The sequence below is a fragment of the Heteronotia binoei genome, unplaced genomic scaffold (genome assembly GCF_032191835.1).
Source record: "Heteronotia binoei isolate CCM8104 ecotype False Entrance Well unplaced genomic scaffold, APGP_CSIRO_Hbin_v1 ptg000122l, whole genome shotgun sequence".
NCBI lineage: Eukaryota > Metazoa > Chordata > Lepidosauria > Squamata > Gekkonidae > Heteronotia > Heteronotia binoei.
The window spans coordinates 719,200-738,151 of NW_026799994.1; the positions used below are offsets into that span (position 1 = coordinate 719,200).

At 38.8% G+C, this 18,952-nt stretch overlaps 1 protein-coding gene across 1 annotated transcript in view; it reads right to left on the bottom strand.

Moving 5' to 3' along the window:
• Positions 1–18,952, bottom strand: part of LOC132590521 (protein furry homolog) — a gene marked incomplete at its 5' end in the record, with an annotated part of 117,346 nt that overhangs the window by 59,687 nt on the left and 38,707 nt on the right. Inside the window, 12 exons of the mRNA XM_060263432.1 lie at positions 1,567–1,752; positions 5,510–5,613; positions 7,818–7,968; positions 8,707–8,789; positions 9,648–9,738; positions 10,135–10,303; positions 10,806–10,952; positions 11,900–12,156; positions 12,738–12,909; positions 13,557–13,656; positions 15,715–15,869; positions 17,949–18,059. Coding sequence (XP_060119415.1) covers positions 1,567–1,752; positions 5,510–5,613; positions 7,818–7,968; positions 8,707–8,789; positions 9,648–9,738; positions 10,135–10,303; positions 10,806–10,952; positions 11,900–12,156; positions 12,738–12,909; positions 13,557–13,656; positions 15,715–15,869; positions 17,949–18,059 — 1,726 coding nt within the window. The remainder of the gene's footprint in view (positions 1–1,566; positions 1,753–5,509; positions 5,614–7,817; positions 7,969–8,706; positions 8,790–9,647; positions 9,739–10,134; positions 10,304–10,805; positions 10,953–11,899; positions 12,157–12,737; positions 12,910–13,556; positions 13,657–15,714; positions 15,870–17,948; positions 18,060–18,952) is intronic.

Consider the following 18,952-nt stretch of genomic DNA (forward strand, 5'->3'; position numbering starts at 1 on the left):
ATCTTTGTCCTGTTTGCTTGTGTTTATAATCTGGTCTATTCGAAGATTTATTTCTATAATTGTGTTATGCAAGTAAAGTCTGGGCTATCTGCTCCACACACAAGTGAGATAAGGGTAGGGGGAAACAGCTGTAAGGAATGCCATAATTACATTATTCTTTTTCTATAAACAACAAGCAGAGCAGGTATATGCCTAGAGCTTAATAAAACGGAGGGGGGGAATGGGAAACATTTTACGAAATGGTAGCTTAATACTGAAACAATTGTGCTGCTCTTTACCATGTTAGTTTACTTTATCACGTTTAGAAGTCTATATTGCTGTTTTCCCTTTAACGGTACAACAGGGAGCACTAAGGATATGGACTTGGAAGAATAAACAAAAATTTCAGAAAAACAACCTAGCCCCACCTTTTTTTAAAAGGATTTAAATTACAACAGCATAGCACAGAAAGAAAGAGGAATACATCACTAGTTTAGTTAGGGATGTTCCTGGTACTGACCATGAGGAGTCCATAGTATATATAGTCACAGTACATTTTGAAATTGCAGCAGCATTGGATGCAGGGGGAAAAGCAAAACAAAACAAAACAAAAAAGTGGATGCTTCAGAACAGGCCCTAAGCAAATACCTAAACTATGGCTTGTTATTTTAACCATAGTTAACCCTTTTTATCATATGTTAAACCATGGTTAAACACTGTAGCCAGAATGTGAGTTTGCAATGCATGTTTTGCTTCAGTCATGGTTATATGTCACATCTGCAATGAATAAGCCACAGATATGGCCGCTTCCTAGCTCCTTTTCTTGAATGGCGACTCGCGGGTCTTGATAGTACCTTTCTCTATGCATTATCCAGGGGCAGGGTTTAGGTCAGCAAGTGAAATACTAGTTTTGCTGTAGTTTTAGAGCATCACATTGTCAAGCAGCTGTGGCATCAGGGCCAATTATACAATTGGAACCCACTGAATTGTGCTAGTGAATAATGTCTGAATTGTGCCAGTGAATGTGCTTGGTGTCAAAAGATGTTTTGATCTTTCAAAGCTTTAAATAAGTTAATGCTGCAATTTCCAAAGAAAATTAATTGTGTTAAAATCTTACTGAAATCAATAGGACTTGGGTATATACTGTTAAGCACTCAAATTCTATTGATTTTGGTATGGTTTTTAGTTATGCCTGATTAACTCCTTTGTGACTAATACAGCACTGTAACAGATAAGGTATTTTCATTCATTTTGATGTTGAATATAATTTGTACCTAATTAATTAAAGATGACTGATTTATTACACCAAGTATTCCAAGAATACAATTTACATTAACAATCAACATGTGGAATTTGGTTTACTGAGCTGAAGAACTTTGGTTTTGAAGCTCAATAAACTGGTCTCTGCTGAACTCATCCAACACATGTTGTTGCAAGACAATCTGTATTACATGAACTACTTTGATTTGTCCTTCATTTCTGTTCTGCTGCTGTTTGCACAGATGTGCATTATCCAGGGGCAGGGCTGGATAAACTTCTCAGAAACAAGTTGAAGCAAATTGGAAATCTGTCCTAAGAGTTTACTACCTGTGTAGAAGTATTCAGGTTGATAAGACAAGTGGACCGTGAGGGTCTTGGTTTCATTCATTTCCCTGCTCTGGAGCAGCACCGTGGCAATGGCTTGAAAATTGCTGTTGCATGACAGAGCGATCAAAAGATGAAGCAGCAACTTTTTACTGTGCTCAAAAACTTCAGGGCGGTAATGGTCAAGGCCTAGGGAAACATATAAGAACAGCATTTTAATATGAAGTAAAAACAAATGAATATTCCAAAATAGCAAATGTGTAGGCACATTTTATTTATTTGGTTTTTGTTGTTGCTGCTCACCCAAAGGGTCTCACAGTGACTTTCAATATTAAAAACAATAAGATAAAACAACATAAAAACAAATACCAAATGTAAAATATTAACATTAAAAGATTACATTATTAAAATATGTGGCTTTAACCTACCACTAATACAAACAGCCCAAACGTATGGTTAACCTACAAAGGTCAACCTAAACAATATGATCTTGCATGTCCTGGGAAAACTAAACAAGTCCATAAGGGTACAGATGTCACCTGAGAGTGCATTCCACAAGGCAGGAGCCAAAACTGATAAGGCCCTTCCTCTGGTGACAGCTAACCAAGCCATCCTTGGGCAGGGCACCTGCAAGAGGCCATTAGAGCATGACCGAAGGGAGCATATCAATAAAAAACACACACATGCAGGTAGGGTTGCCAATCCCCAGGTGGGGGCAGGGGACCCCCTGGTTTGGATGCTTTCCCCCTGCTTCAGGGTCATCAGAAAGCGGGGGTGGGGGAGGGAAATGTCTGCTGGGCACTCCATTATTCCCTATGGAAACTGATTCCCATAGAGAATAATGGGGAATAGATACTCCACGGGTATCTGGGGCCCTGGGGGGGGCTGTTTTTTGAGGTAGAGGCACCAAATTTGCAGTATAGCATCCAGTGCCTCTCCCGAAAATACCCCCCAAGTTTCAAAAAGATTGGACCAGGGGGTCTAATTCTTTAAGCCCCAAAAGAAGGTGTCCCTATCCTTATTTTATACGGAAGACATTTAAAAAGGTGTGCAGTCCCTTTAAATGTGATGGCCAGAACTCCCTTTGGAGTTCAATTATTCTTATCACACCCTTGTTCCTGGCTCCACCCCCAATGTCCCCAGATATTTCTTGAATTGGACTTGGCAACCCTACATGCAGGACAGCATTTCTTTTTGTTTTATATAATTTCTATGATTTTGAGAACACTCTTAAAAAGGCATCACTTAAAACCACAAAGTTGTTAAATGAGAGTTTAACCAACATGAGTTGTTTAGCAGTGCAATTCTACACAACTATTGCAATCTGTCTAAGCCTCTAGATTTCAAAGGGCTTAGACTGAAATAACTCTGCATAAGATTGCACAGAAATAATTTTTCGACTGTCTTCTTTTTAGGGCTCAAAGAAACAAATGGAAGTAGTCAGCTAAGGAGTGTACATGAATCAGCCTAGCTTCTTAACTTGTTTTGGAAGAAAAGTAGAGAGTGGAATAGAGAACACTCTTCCCCTTCAGCCTAGGTACTTTATTGTAAATGGCTTGAAAGATCAAAAGATTTCAGCATGGAGGAAGCATATGGCCTGTGTACCAGAACACTTAGCAAAGAATTCCTTTCCTTTCTATACAGTTTCCCCCCCAATGCCGTCAAGTGACCCAGCAGAGTTTTCAAGGCAAGAGATGTTCAGAGGTGGTTTGCCACTGCCTGACTCTGCATCATAACCCTGGTATTCCTTGGTGATCTCCCATCCAAACACTGACCAGTCCCAACCTTGCTTAGCTTCCGAGATCTGACAAGATTGGGCTCGCCTGAGTTATCCAGGTCAGGGCTTCTGCACAGTAACATGCAGGTCTTTCCCTTTCCCCCTGCTATTCAGTTGTCGCAGCCAAAGCAGATCGTCTCCCAGTCTACACGGATGCTGTCATTAATACTCAGCAGAGTAGAGTTCCACACCCAAGCTGAATCAGGAACTCTTTCAATTTCCCACCAAGCTTTTAGAACTCTTTACCCTTACTAATTCTTATTCTCTATGGCTTGCGTCAACAAAAGATGAGGATTCCCATGGAAAGCACCTGGCTAAAAAACATTTATTGTGGAGTTACCAGGCTACAAAAATAAAGTTAGAAGTAGATGGATGACTTTCAATGGACTTGAATGTTAAGATAAATTCTCACCAGATGCCTCAAACATGTTGGGCAGCTAGAAATAGCTTTTCCATTCAGGATACCCCAAGAAAAGGCAGCTGGTATGTGTGTGTGTTAATTAGAAAGAACCATCCTCAGTTCCATCATATAGCTTATTTATGCACACATATTTTCAGATGTCAGCTAGAAGATGAAAGTGGAGTTTGAGTAAATGACTAAAACAAACATGCTGTGTGGTCCACTGGCCAACTTAAACTCATCAGTATGCCCCCCAAATACCAAGTATCCCAGGTACAGGTTCTTAACAGAGAACTCCCATAGAGTTTATAAAAATATTCATGGTGCAGGGGGCGGAGTAAATCACTATCTTCTTCAAAGAAATTCAGCCAAATGGAAAGCCTGATGTTGGTCTGAATATGTGATCCTATCTGCCCCTAGCAATAAATTCAATTTTACTGTGAAGATTATTAGTTTTGAAATTATATTTCTTGACCTCTTGTAATACGTTTCATCATTTATGAAAGGCTGCCAAATTAAGAACATTTACAGAAAAAAAAAACAAGAAAAGGACAGCCATAAAAGAATGTTCATAGTATCTGCAGTAGAGCCAGTTTGATGTAGTGGTTAAGTGTGTGGACTCTTATCTGGAAGAACTGGGTTTGATTCTTCACTCCTCCACTTGCTGGAATGGCCTTGGGTCAGCCATAGCTCTCGCAGGAGTTGTCCTTGAAAAGGCAGCTTTTCTGGGAGAGCTCTTTCAGTTCACCACCTCACAGGGTGTATGTTGTGGGGGAGGAAGATAAAGTAGATTGTAAGCCGCTCTTAGACTCTGATTCAGACAGAAGGGTTTGGTATAGATCTGTGGTCTTCTTCTTCTTCTTTTATGCAAATAACTATATTTTTTGTATAGTTTCCTAGGGCTCACATCCTCCAACAGGGTCTGTCTGAAAATGAATCTAATATATACCACTCCATTTCTCATACACTGTTAATTCAATATTGGTTATCAGTGATAGTGGCTTAGGAGTCACATATGGATAGTGGCTTAGGAGTCACATTATGGCTGACACTTATGGCTGTTCTGAACACCAATCCCCAATGGGGCACCCTCTCCACATTCCAGGAATGTGGGAAAAACTCTTGACCTGTGGATGTTCTTATTAACAGGTAGTTGCCATCTTGAATCATCCACCACCAGAGGGCTGGAGGAAGGGTGAGATGAAGGCCCCAGGGTAGGGATAGAAGGGCCTGGAAAACAATCAGTTTTAGTGATACAATCTGCAATTTTAATTTTTAAATATAAACGCATGTATGAACTACATAATTTATATGTAACTGGTTTTGATCTAGTATGTTGATAGTTGCTTTTTGCCGTCAAGTCACAGCAGACATGGTGACTCTGTAGGGTTTTTAAGGTGATAGAGACATTCAGAGGTGGCTTGCCACTGCTGGCCTCCATGTCATGACCTTGGCATTCTCTCATCCAAATACTAGTCAAGACAGACCCTGCTTAGCTTCTGTGAGCAGACAAAATTGGGTTAGCCTGGGCTATCTAGGTCAGGGCATGTTAATTATTCATGTTCATAACATTATAGAGGAAAAAAGCTTCAAAAATTACAAGAACATCAGCATTTACGGAATACAGAAGCCAAAACTAATAGTTTTTTCCCCAGCAGGTGGGAGAAAAAAACCAGAAACAAAATTTTAAAATATGTAAAGAATGAGGAAGCCTGTGAACCATATTAGGAACACAATTTTAACTTGCATTCTTACTCAAAATGTGTTACCTAAGAAAAGAGCATGCAGTAACAATGGGAGGTGAAGGGCCCAGTCTTCTCTGACACTATGATCTACCACCATCTCAGTCATGAAGATGACAGCAATATTGCACCTAATGGAGAAAACAACAGCAACAGATGAAGCAATTCTCATAATGCTAATGCAGGCATTCTGGCATGGAATAATTGACAGGTGGGAGTTGGATGCGTCACACATGATTCTCCCATACAATTTAGTTGTTTGTATACAGTATTTATATAGCACTTAAGGCAGCTACTAAAATGAAAGCTAAAATCCATTATAATTAAATAAAATCAGTTAACAATATATTTAATTAGCAGTCAGTACAGAAAGCTAAAACATCAGCCAATAAAAACAACAGCAGCAGCATAAAATGGTCCCACATAAAAAGATTTTAAATCAAAAGCAAGAAGGGGAGGCAGAGTCAGGAAGACCTCGTGCCGCAATGCATGCCACAATCTGGGCTGAACAGCTGAAAAGGCCGTTTTGCTTGTCCATAAAAGTTACTTCAGTCAGCATGGGCATACAAAGCATCCCCTGCCACCTTCCTTAAATCTGGGGCTGATAAGCCCCCAGTGCAGGTGTGAAATCCCCCACCACCAAGACCCATTTTCTGCCACTGCTAGAAGCAGCAGCAGGGGGAAAATTAAAAAGAAAAGAGAAAAGTCCTCATCTAATTACAGGAAATTCCTGGAGCTACCCAGTGATGAATGGTAGTTCTAGGAATCACAATAAACTCTATGGTAAGAATTTCTGATTTTACCATAGAGTTTCTGTGATTCCTAGAGTTACTTTTTGCCACTTCAAGGTAGGTATAGAAATCACTAGAAACTCTGTTGTAAGTAGATGAGATTTTATTTTTATTTTTCATTTATCTCATGGGACACTACACACCCAGAACCCACACACTGGTTGTCAGGCATTGTCTGGTGTCATGGGTAGATTCATACTGGAGGAAGCAGTCCTAACATGTTCCTAGGCCATTTAAGTCCTTAGCTTCAACATACTTAGAAGTGCGTAACTCTGCTTACACCTGCATTGTAAAAGTAATAGCCAGCACTTTGCATTGGCTCCAGAAACAAACAGCCAAACAGGGCATGTTCCCCTTTCCAGTAGCTTTTTAGTCCGTTTCCTTCTAGGCTAGGCTCAAAGCAAAAAGTAAGCCTTGATGGGACAAAAGGCTTTGGTGGGAGAATTAGCTGGTGCAGAAATTATTAATGACTCCCCACCCACAGATTCTCTATTACAAACAGCTTTCTGTCATTTTGGCATATGTGATAAACAGTCTGTAAAACCTTTCTAGGACGAGTCAGGCCTAGAGTGACTAGCCTTCTTGTTGTGAGCCGCCCTGAGCCACTTTGTGGGAAGGGCGGGATATAAATTATAGAATAAATAAATAAATAAATAAATAGCCTCTGCCTGAGAACGATCCCTACCCACTTCAGTTCTAGAATGGGGGAGGGAAACAGGTCTGTGACATGAAGTCGGAATATTTCAGCTTTTCTAAATGCCATCAAACTGATAACAAGTCACGATGTCTACATTTAGCATTGTAATCAAAATGTAATTACACCTGTCACTGTAGATTATATAAGTGGAACATTCCAGTATAAGACAAGCACACAGACTATGACAGGAATAACAGTACATTTGGCTGAGGGAAGTACATATCCTGCTTTTCTAACCAAGTTCTTTATTTTGCAGAATTGTAGGGAAGTTTCATATATTACCTTTTGCCCACATAAATATTAACACTTATAAATGATAGTAACACATCTATTTCACTTGTGTTGAAAAAATAAAATACTATCTATTTTATTCAGATATTTAAGCCTCACTTTTCTTCCCAATGAAGGTCCAAGGCAGCTTACATTGTTCTCCCCTCTTCCATATTATCCTCAACAACAAACCTGTGAGATAGCTTAGGATGAGAGACAGTGACTAGCCCAAGCAAACTTCTGTGGCAGAGCCAGGGATTTGAACGTGGATCTTCTAGATCCTCATCTGACATTCTATTCACTACAGCACATTGGCTGTTACAGAACAAGCAGGTGAACATAAATTTATGCATCCACGAGATGGCCTTTTAAAATCAGATTGCAAAGGCGATTCATACAGTGCCCAATCTTGTGAAAATGTTTGACACGTTCAGTTCCCTGGCCCATGGAAAGACACTGGAAAATAAAACAAATGAATTATGGGGAAACACTGTCAAATTCACTGTCCTGAATGGAGCATATCAGAAATACTGCAAAGGAACCATGAAAGATTATTTTAGCAGGCTGTCATTTTCACCTGTGAAGTGGCCCTCGAGGTGTAATAGTTTCTGGAAGGTAGTCGACAAGTGGTGCCCAGCATCCTCCATTAAATGGCATTGGCAAAGGTTGGGGCTGTTTGGTTTCCACGATATTCAATAGCCAGCTTGTATATGGAGAAACAGGATCATCTGCAGAGGAATATATTAAGGAAATTTTTTTAACAGGAAGGGAATCTGGGAGGGAATTTAACAGATATTTCAGTGAAATAATGATCAGGTACCCACCACACATGCCTCAAATCAGTACAGAACTATAGCAAACTTTAAAGCAGATATGGCCTACATAATAAGAATGTAAGTCATATTCGACAGATTAATTGATTTTGGTATTTTTTACAGCTAAGGATCTAGATCATGAAGCTTGAAGTAACGCTGGCACAATCCAGCCAAATTTAAGGTTAAGACGGATAAAAGGAAGTACTTCTTCACCCAAAGGGTGATTAACATGTGGAATTCACTGCCACAGGAGGTGGTGGCGGCCACAAGTATAGCCACCTTCAAGAAGGGTTTAGATAAAAATATGGAGCACAGGTCCATCAGTGGCTATTAGCCACAGTGTATGGAGCACAGGTCCACCAGTGGCTATTAGCCACAGTGTATGTGTGTATATTACATTTTTTGCCACTGTGTGACACAGAGTGTTGGACTTGATGGGCCGTTGGCCTGATCCAACATGGCTTCTCTTATGTTCTTATGTTCTTATGTTCTTAAGCATTTTTCAGATCTGTTCACTTTTGTGCTTAGGTCTTCCATTAAAATCAATGGGATTCAAAGGTGTTTTGACTGCATCATGCTATTATGACTAGGTATTATGGTCACTCACACTTCTCAGACAACTTCATGTAATCAAATATTTTTAAGTCATACTTTTGTCATCATCGTAAGATCCTCCAGAACTATTGCTGTATCTTGATTCCAAACGGTTATGAGCTCTGATCACATTGCTGAACCTTGAAAAAAAAAGAAAAAAACCCCAAACAACATGTTTCTTTAAACAATTCATGATCTAGATCTAACTGACTTCAATATTCCAGGAAGAATATTCTCTAAGAGTACATTCAGATTACCAACGTTTTCCCGAGCACTGAATTACATTTGAGGAACTGTGGTGGAATGATGATGAAGGAACATGCTGACTTATGTTCCTCCTGCAGGTTACAGCTGACTTATGGTGACCCCGTAGGGTTTTGAAGGCAAGAGAGGTTCGGAGCTAGTTTGCCGCCGCACCCCTCAACTTTTTCCACCCAATCAGGGTCTACCCTGCTTAGCTTCTGAGATCTGATGAGATTGGGTTAGCCAGGTCAGGATAATAATATGATAGCAAAACTAGGACCTAGCTCAGCTACTGGTGATCCCATAAGCGAAGAGGTCTGGGCTTGGGTACGCATAAGATACATGTAGTTTCCTCGCCATAGCAGCAAGCAAACTCAATCTCAAGATGCAGACCTGAATCCCAAGACAGCAATCATCAATATCATATCTGATACACAATTTTTTTCAGGGAGCCAAATATGTGATGAATGCCATGGGCTGACTGCAAAAAAAATCTGTGAAGCAAAAGCCTGTCCCTAGTCAGGAAAATTCAGTTTTAACTCAAGCTTTAAGTCCAAAAGTATTTGAATGAAAGTATAAAAAGTGTTTTACTCAAGGGTGTTTACTGACTATTCCTTACTGAGTTTTTAAAGCAAGATTTGTGATTACACTGATCTGCAGCTGGTGTCACTTGCTTGAATGAAATGGAAATTATTCTAAAGAGAAGATCTAGCTTTTAAGGTCCTACACAAAGCTTGATTTAAAAGATTACAAACCTTTCATCAGTTTCTTTTATGATCCTGTTCTCTTCCATATCAGGAAAACTGTCTTGCCCAGCTACCACAGTGTTGCTGCTTGATGTGGTACCTGTACACACAAAACAACCAACCAACCAACCAAAAAAGAGTATACACTAAGTACTTCATATGTTGATGTTACAGAATACTTTTCATGCAAACCATTGCCAGAGGGGGGGGAATTCCAGTAATCTGATCAGTGTTTATTCTACACCAGCTAGCTTCCCAGTTCTTCAGAACCTCTTCACATATTACACTGAGCTCCATGTATGAAGAAAGGCACTATTAAATCCTTTGCCTCTCCTTCTTTCATCTCAACAATTAACTGACTATTGCAAGGATCTGGACTAAGCCCAGTTCCTGCCTCCTATGAACAGACTATATTACTGTGCAGTATCTTTTTGCATTCGGAAAGCTGGTTATAAAAAGCTTACAAGAAAATGATGTAAAAGTGTTGAATTCTTACCAGAAGCAGCAGCAGAGGCTTTATTGCTGGCAGTAAAGCGGTAGAATGGTGGGTTATCACAATGCTGGACAATGGGGTTTACGGGATCCGTCTGTTGTAGTTCAAAGAGAAGCTCTTCCATCGTTTGAATAGTGTTGTTCCGGCACAAATAGATAGCAACTTTTTTTATCTGAAGAAACAGCAACGTTTAGCAGCCTCAGTGCAAAAGTAATTTAAATTCAAGCACAGTAAATATGATATATTTAATAGGTACTTTAGAATCTAAAATATAATATACTCAATGCATCATCCTTATCCATATATTTTATGGGACTCATTTACTATTAAGAAGAAGGAGGTATATAGAAGTGAGAATCTTTTACAGAAGAATGTATTTCATCTTTTACAGAAGAACATAGGAGTTATAATTGCACTAGCACAGCATTTGTTTTATACAAACTGTTGGGAATTCTATTATATTAGGGAAGAGTGAGGGTCTTGCTCAGTTCCATTAAGAAATATAATTTTATTTCCCATTTATTAAGGTACATATGCTTATTTATCCTAACAACTGGATCAGTAATAAATGCATAAGATTATTTCTAATAGTATTTTATCTTCTACATATCAAGTTAAGCTACCACAATCCCTAAAACAAAGCAAATACTTTTGGGGAGAAAACACACACTTACATAGGATAAAAGAATAGTATCACTGCTAACTCCACACAAGCTAATTAGAAACTGCAGAGCTATTCTCAGGTTGTTGCTCCATTTTTCATTGTTTGCTAAAGCATTCCAGACATTTTCCATTTCAGGTCCAGGCACTTCATCTCCATACTGCATAGAAACACAAATACCAAGCTTCATAAAAGTATAGTAAATTTTCCCCTAATCTTCAAAATATGTACACTAAAAACTGAGATATAATCAGTGAATTGTGGATTATGCCACTATTTACAGGACATATTATCAGTCTGCCCTGAGCCTGTCAGGGGACGGCAGGATAGAAATGTGATAAAATAAAATAAAAATTAAAAAATATTACCCTGCTGTTGTTTTAATGTTTTTGACTGAAGTAATGCCATTTTTCCTCATTATAACCACAGTATCATACATAATATGCTATGCTCAGTCAGAATTCTGTAATCCTAGTTCTATTACACAGTTCACTTGATATCTTCCCATATTGATTGTATTGACCTACATTGTAGCTTATTAGATATCTTTCTGTATGGACTGTTACTGATTAACACTGTGTATACACTATGACCGATTCCCCACTAGGCTTAACCCTCTCTCACTCTCCTCTTCTCCGCGGGGCTTCTGTTGGATTTTACACAAGCTGCCTCAAGATTGCAACTCGCTCCACCTCTTTTGCGCAGTAAGCAAGATCCTCTAAAAAACCAGTTAATGTTTGCCGTGCAAAAGAGGTGAAGTGAGATGCAGCCCCAGGGCAGCTTGTACGAAATCCGACAGAAGCCCCATGGAGAAAAGGAGAGTGAGAGCTAGTGGGGAATTGGTCTTTGAGTCTCAGAGAGGCTAGTGGGGAATTGGTCTTTTGAGTCTCAGTGAGAAAGGCAGGCTGTAAATACAGTAAATGAATAACTAAATTGAATAAATAAGTAGAATTGTCTGAAGATTCTGCTATACTAGTTAGCTCCACAGCTAGAATATCTAACAGGGCAAGTTAACTACTGACATGCAAAAACTCTTCATTTAAAAACATGCACCAAAATTCATATTTATACTTATTGCATTGTTTGCATTTGCAAATGCTTATTTACCTTGGCAGTCATATACATTAGATTGTTAAGCACTAGTGATGTGGCCTCTGGAGAACCCCAGCCATTTCCCTTCAATCCACACGTGACAGTCATTTCCCCCTCTTTGTCCTTTATTTCATCCTCTGGGGTGCTAGGACTTGAACCTGGGAGAAGCAGCCTGCTGTCTACAAGTTCAATATTATGAAGCCATGGGAGCAGGTAGGTAAGCATGATTTGACGCCCGTTTGGATGAGTTGTTGGGAATCGCTGACTTACTTCTAAAAAAAAATAAAAATATTTTATGAAAGTATAAGCCATACTGTAATCACTAGTTTAGTCATCTACCCTGTCATTTTCCTAAAAGATCTTCAAGAAATATGATGAAAAAAGCTTTTGATTCACATCGAAGCAAAAGTTGATTTTATTAAGGTTAGAACTATAGGGTCTGAATGATAAATTCAGAGATAAAAGAACTATATAAATAAAATGAGGCATATTTATATAAACTATATAAATAAAAGAACTATAAATTGATCACAATCTCTATCAGATGACCACGATCCTGTAAAGAAAGAATACATTTCCATGGGGAGAGAACATGCTTACTAAAATTTACTACAAGTTTCAAATCTATATAATATATACAAGTATTTAAAATAACAAGCCAGAAATATAATAATAATAATAATAGCAACACACAACAGAAACCCAAAAGTGTATACTCATTTGGTGGGAACTTCATTCTATTATCCCTGGAATAAGGCAAAAGGAGACTTCTCTAGTTCTGAGTTTTCACTCACATAAACTTTGCTTTCTAGGAACAGTACTTATGACTAAAAATATAAACAGGAATCTGTACCTGAAAACAGTGGCAGTGTGAGCTCAGGATACATTCTTGCCAGTTCATATGACAAATGAGCTAGTGATACGCTATAAAGAGGTGGTAGCGGACCATGAGTCCCATATAAAATACTTCCAGGTCTTTGCTCAGCTACCTTCTTTGAATAAACAAAAAGCTTGGCTTCCAAAATCTACGGGAAAAATGCAAAGGAAATTCCAGATGTGCAACATTTTCATTAAGGTTTTTAAAAAGCAGTACATCAATATCACTATTTAAATATTTTGCTGTAATGTTTTCAATTGGTAGAAATTTAATCTTCTGCATTTGTAGTAGGGCCTGATCATACACCATGGAGAACTAAGGAGAGAATGGGGTTACTTCTCAACTGTTCTCCTTGCCCTCTTATTGCAAAACCACTGGCATCAGTGATATTGGGTGGACATCCAGCAGCCCTCTCTTGGCTTACTTTCCCTTTCCCCCTTCCATCTCTTGTACCATCTTCTCTAGCCCAACTGCCTCATTTGTCCATGCATGGCCAACCCCACACAGAATGTACAGAGCAATATGCTAAAGAAGTCCACCTAGGGGCTGATGTCCCAAATACATTATTGCAAATAAACATCACCTGTGGCTTCCTACAAGTCTAGCTGTCCTTCGTTGTAAAAGTTCAGTACCATAGTGTTATAGTCACAGAAGTGATCACTTCAGTATTGTCACACAAGATCGACAAACAATAAAAATAAACATGTAACACACTGATACATGTATGTGAAAACCAATTACAAAGTTCTTTGTTTCCCCCCATTTTTCTTTTAATTGAGTTAAATTCATACATGCCTGCATTAGTTGCATGGAAATTTCATAAATCTCTCTATTGGTGTCAGATGCTTTGAACAGGACTAGATTTAACAGCGTCACTATATCAAAGGGGTAGTTCCTGAAAGAATAAACATATTTTGTTCCACAGAGATTCTTTATATTTCTCTACTCCTTTAACACTAAGCCGTACACATGGTAACACAGAAAAATAAATACAACCAAAAATAAAAATAAGATACATTTTAAACATCAGTACAATCCTGTCTTCTGCAATATAAATTAGTTATGACGACACTTTTGCAAAAAGCAGGACAGAAAAAAATGTACCTAATTCTCGCAGGAAGTTATTCAATGATCTGAACTACATTCTGAGTCTAAATTACCGCATATATTTAGATGCCTGTGCAGAATTGTTAAACACAAATCGCCTGGGCTACTACTCTCATTAATTTAAACTATAAGTTTATCAATTTTCAACATACAAATGATTAATCAGATGCCCAACATCAGGCACTCAACTTTTCAGCTTTGCTCAGTCTAAACAAGTTGAAGCAAAACAGGCAGAAATGAATGGAATGCAAACACAAAGCAGGAGGAAACCCCCTGAGGATATTGTTGAAAATAAATGCAGGAACGAGTGCTTCTATTTCACTTACTGCAAACACCACAGTGTTTTGGGGTTTGTTTGTTTTTTTAAAAAAAAACATTTGGTTATTTCTTGTGATTGGTAAAATTCCTGACTACATTTCCTTGTACTTATATCACAACAAAGAATGTTCCAAGACAGCCCCAAGGCTGTCCATTTTTATAAGGGTTTTCTGGAATGAAGGAAATAATGACTAAATGATGCTATACTGCAGACTGTAGTCCATTCTGTAGTTGCATTTACTATAATCCAAGGAAGAACTCAGATTTAGGAATTGCTTTGCCCCCTTTTGGCGGTGTGCTTACAGATTAGAACGGTGTTGTCCTATTGATGAACAAGGCATTCAGAGAAAGGTGAATGGCTTCTGGAGCAAAGTGGGGTGAAGCTAATAGAGGGAAGATTTTATTTTCCCACAGCAACTAAAACTGCACATATAACCAGCTCTTATAGAAGTAAGGAAATAAAAGACGATAAATGTGACATGGCGTTATCCACTGATATCTATCTGAACATGTGAAAGTGGATTTCAATGTCCACTTTTTGCCAACTAGATGGCCACTTCGCAGGAGCCTTGCAAATGAAATATGTGAGGGAATCTGAGTTATCTATAGACTTGTGTGCTGCTTTAAAAGGTTACCAAAGGATGAAGAAAAAAGTTAATGACCACACAAGACTAGACAATTGCACCAGTCTTCACAATTTCCTTGTCTGCCCCTTCCCATTAACTACCTTTCTGTTTTACCACTCCTCTCTTTCAGTTCACTACCACTGCCTCATCCATATATTCCATCCAATATGAAGTGCTTATTTGCCAACAGCCTACAATAGTTCATTGTCCCCACCAAACAGCCTCCAGCTCTCAGCTGGCCAGACAATTGGAAGGGGAGAAGAGGTTGCAGGAAACAGGCTACATGCAAAAGTCAATTTCTAGTCTATTAAGTAAGCAAGATAGGAACCAACAAATAGGTGAGAAGATATGCCTGACAGTCTGAATAATCTCTCAGTTCTGCATTCAGTTTAGGTCGAAATTGAAGCAGTGACCTTGCTCATATGAATAAAAAGGCACAGCTGTTATTCTGTAAGCTTACTTTTCTTCCTTTCACCTACATCCTGTCGATATCCTCATATTAGTGAAATCGTAATTCTCATATTAGTGGAAGTGCTGCAAATGTGCCGCACCTGAGCACTGTTCTTTTCTTCATTATGATACAAAGATACAGAGGTGCCTTTTTTTCCAGGCAAAGCAGGAAAAGCATAATGCTTAGCTTGAGGTCTTTTGCCTAAGAAAATGTTTATTCATTCCCACTTTCTCACTAGAGTTTTTGTTCTGTTGTCTCCACCATGTTAACATCTGGAAGCCCACCTAACCTAAAGCAAATATGTTTGCAGCTGCAACTATTTCTTTTAACTTTTACATAAAATAGCAGTCTATTTTCAAATAATTTAATGATTTGGTATGCCTCTGTTACTACCCTGGCCCATTTCATATTACAAGAGCCTATATTTTCCTTCTCTAAGAATGATTAATACCTGCTTCCACACACAGTTGCAATTGCTTTGAAGCACCCTGAAGCTAGCTGGTATGATCCAGTATAACATCGGTCTATTGCCCAGTTGAAGAGGTTTATTTGATCCGGATTTAGCTCCAGCAACAAGACGACAACTTCACAGCCAAGCTGATGAACCTGAATGAACAGCAAACAGAATAGTCATCTCAATAAGGAACAGTGCAAAGAAATGAAAAATTAGGATCAATCCATCAAATCTATCCAGCATACAGTTAACAAAAGAGGCCAAACAGTTGAAACTAGTCCTAGACAGACACAAAAAAGGTCATGAATACAAAAGCTTTCACTTGCTGCTTAGATCCAGAATCACATCTGATCATCAGAAATATTCAACCTCTGAACACCTTTTTTACCTGCTTGGTAAACCTAACCATGGGTAGACCTGAATTTGAGTCCAACAGACTAACAAGGTTTTAGGGGTGTAAGTTTTCTAGAGTCAAAGCTCCCCAAAATCTGGTTGGTCTCTAAAGTGCTATAAGATTTGAATCTAGTTCTACTGTTGGGTTGCCAGATCTTACTTTCCCTGCTGGTGGAAGGTGGGAAGGAGTGTTTTGGAAGCAGGGCAGGGCTCTGCCCCCAAACACCAATGTCAACAACACGATAACATCACATGGAAGTGATGCCTTTGTGTTGGGGGTGTTGTGCGATGATGCTCTGGTATGAGGGCAAAACTCTATGATAAATTCAGCCTAAAACCACAGAGCTTTGCCTTCAAACCAGTGTCACTGCGTGACCCCCCAATGTGATTACATAACTTCTACATGACATCACTGCATCAGAAACACTGCCACATGATGCTGCTGTTTGGGGGTTGGGCACTCCCATCTTGACCAGGGGACTAGGAACCCCACCTATTGGAGACCAACATGGCTACCCCTCCTGGAATCATTTTCATGGGTAGACTTGCTTTCCATGGATTCATCTAATCCTTTCTTGTAGCTGTCTAAGCTAGCAGTTGTAGCTGTCTTGTAGCTGTCTAAACTAGCAGTTACCACCTTCTCTGTAGGGATGAATTCCATATGCTATTTATAAACTGTGGGAAAATATTTCATTTTTATTTCAGTTCTGAACTTACTGCCAGCTATGTTCACTTTTCATGTAAGGCACTCTTTCTAACTCTGCTGCTAAATATCCCTCAGCATTATAGATAAATTATGAGTGTGTTTTTTTCAGATTCACCTGGTTTGCATGTTGAATTCTAAGCAGAATACATACAGCTCTGTTTATATACATGAAAAACATTATTAAAGGGTGACTGTGGATTTGATATAAAAGAGGTTCAGTTACATTTAACATGCCATACAAGGAAATCACTGATCTATCGAGTCAAAGGACTTAGTTTCTCCTAAAGCTAGCACTGTTTTTGGCCTTTCTCTGCCAACTCACACCAATATGATTCATCGGGAGCTATTTTAGTAAGTAGAAAATGCTTGTAGATTTGCATTTCAAATTTGTCTGGAATCAGGTGAGTGGTATATAACTTCAAACAGAGATATATCTGAAAAAATGCCATCCTCAACCTTCAGGGTTTCCAGGGCATTACAATCAGTGTTCCCTCTAAGCTGAGTTAGCATGAGCTAGCTCACAAATTTTTAGCTTCCAGCTCACACATTTTTGTCTTAGCTCAGGAAGGAGCATACTAATTCATGCAGTAGCTCACAACTTTAATGCCAGTAGCTCACTAAGTTGAATTTTTGTTCACAAGGCTCTGCAGCTTAGAGGGAACATTGATTACAATGCCTTGAGTGTCTTTCAGCAGAAATTCAGATTAGATAAACCATATAAATTTGGGTATATCATTTGAAATTAAAAAAAAAGTAAAATAGATCTTCAGCTATTGAGGGAGATGTCCACAAATCATGACTAGTTGTAGATCCACTGCAGACCTACCACTGATTTCTGTGCATGATAATAAAATCAAGGTGGGCTGGATCCCAAGAAAAATAGATGCTTACAGTTGTTCTGCAAATGCTTGTAACATGAGTCCATACAATAGTCATACAATACTATAGTATGCACCTAGTAAATGTAGAACACTGTCATAATTAATACTTTTCTCATGCAAAATGTAAAATAGTCCTACCATGAGTAGAAGGCAACGTTCAAATACAGAAGGGTGCCTTACTAACACGTAGCTACACCATAAATGGTTTTTCAAAACAATTCAAATGCAAGAATCCCTGTTGACTTACGCACCCGTAAATCCTGACAAGCTAGGATATTATCAAGCCATTTGTAGAGATAGCCATCAGGGGAAAGACCCACATTGTCAAATACAGGCCCACAGCACAGTACAGCTGACATTGCCTAGGAACAGAAAGAGATGCTGGTTTTGTAAATACTGGGTTAACATACTTTTTTTATTGATTATTTGTTTCAATTTGCTGCCGACAGGGAGTAGATTGAAAATACAACATAACACATCAAGTCACACTGGTTATGACAGCACTTCAGTGATGCTATGCTAGAAATACTGATTGTGAAATGTTCTAATGCATTATGGAAAAAAATAATGTTAAAAATATCCAAACTTAAATCTGGCCAACAAATTTTAGTCAAATGAAAAGGTCTTCTCTTCCTACATCAGGAATCCCTAAATCTGTCACATCTGCCTCTGATTCTCTTACATTCCCTCCTTATTACAGATCAACTGAACCATGTTCTACTTCCATCTCACTCTTGCTCATCTCATTTTACATTTTACTACTGGTATGAAAGAAGTCGTTGCAACAACAGCAGTTTTCTGGTTGCTAGACAACTTTGACTGACAGACGTTGTTTTTCAGTGACAATATTTTAGACTCAGATTTCAAAACAAACACCAAGCCTTCCGAAACAGATGTATGTGACTCTTAAGCAACTATAGGGTTGGATTGAAAGTCAGCAATGGGTGGGTGGGAAGTGCCTTCTGTGTGTGTATGGGAGGGAATATGATTTCTCTGATTCAAGTTGTAGTCCCCCTCCACTTCACCCAACTCATGCCCATTTTTTTCAGGCAACACAGGGGACAAAATGACAAGGAAAATTGGAAAAGATCCATTTAACGAACAGAGCTCTGGATGTGGTTCTTAGGAACAAACCCATGTTTAAAATGTTGTTAATTCCAATCTCACCCATAAAAAACTAATAAATAAAGATCACACACACACACATTGCAAAGCTACAAGAAAAATACTGTAGGCAATGTTATGTATGACTTAA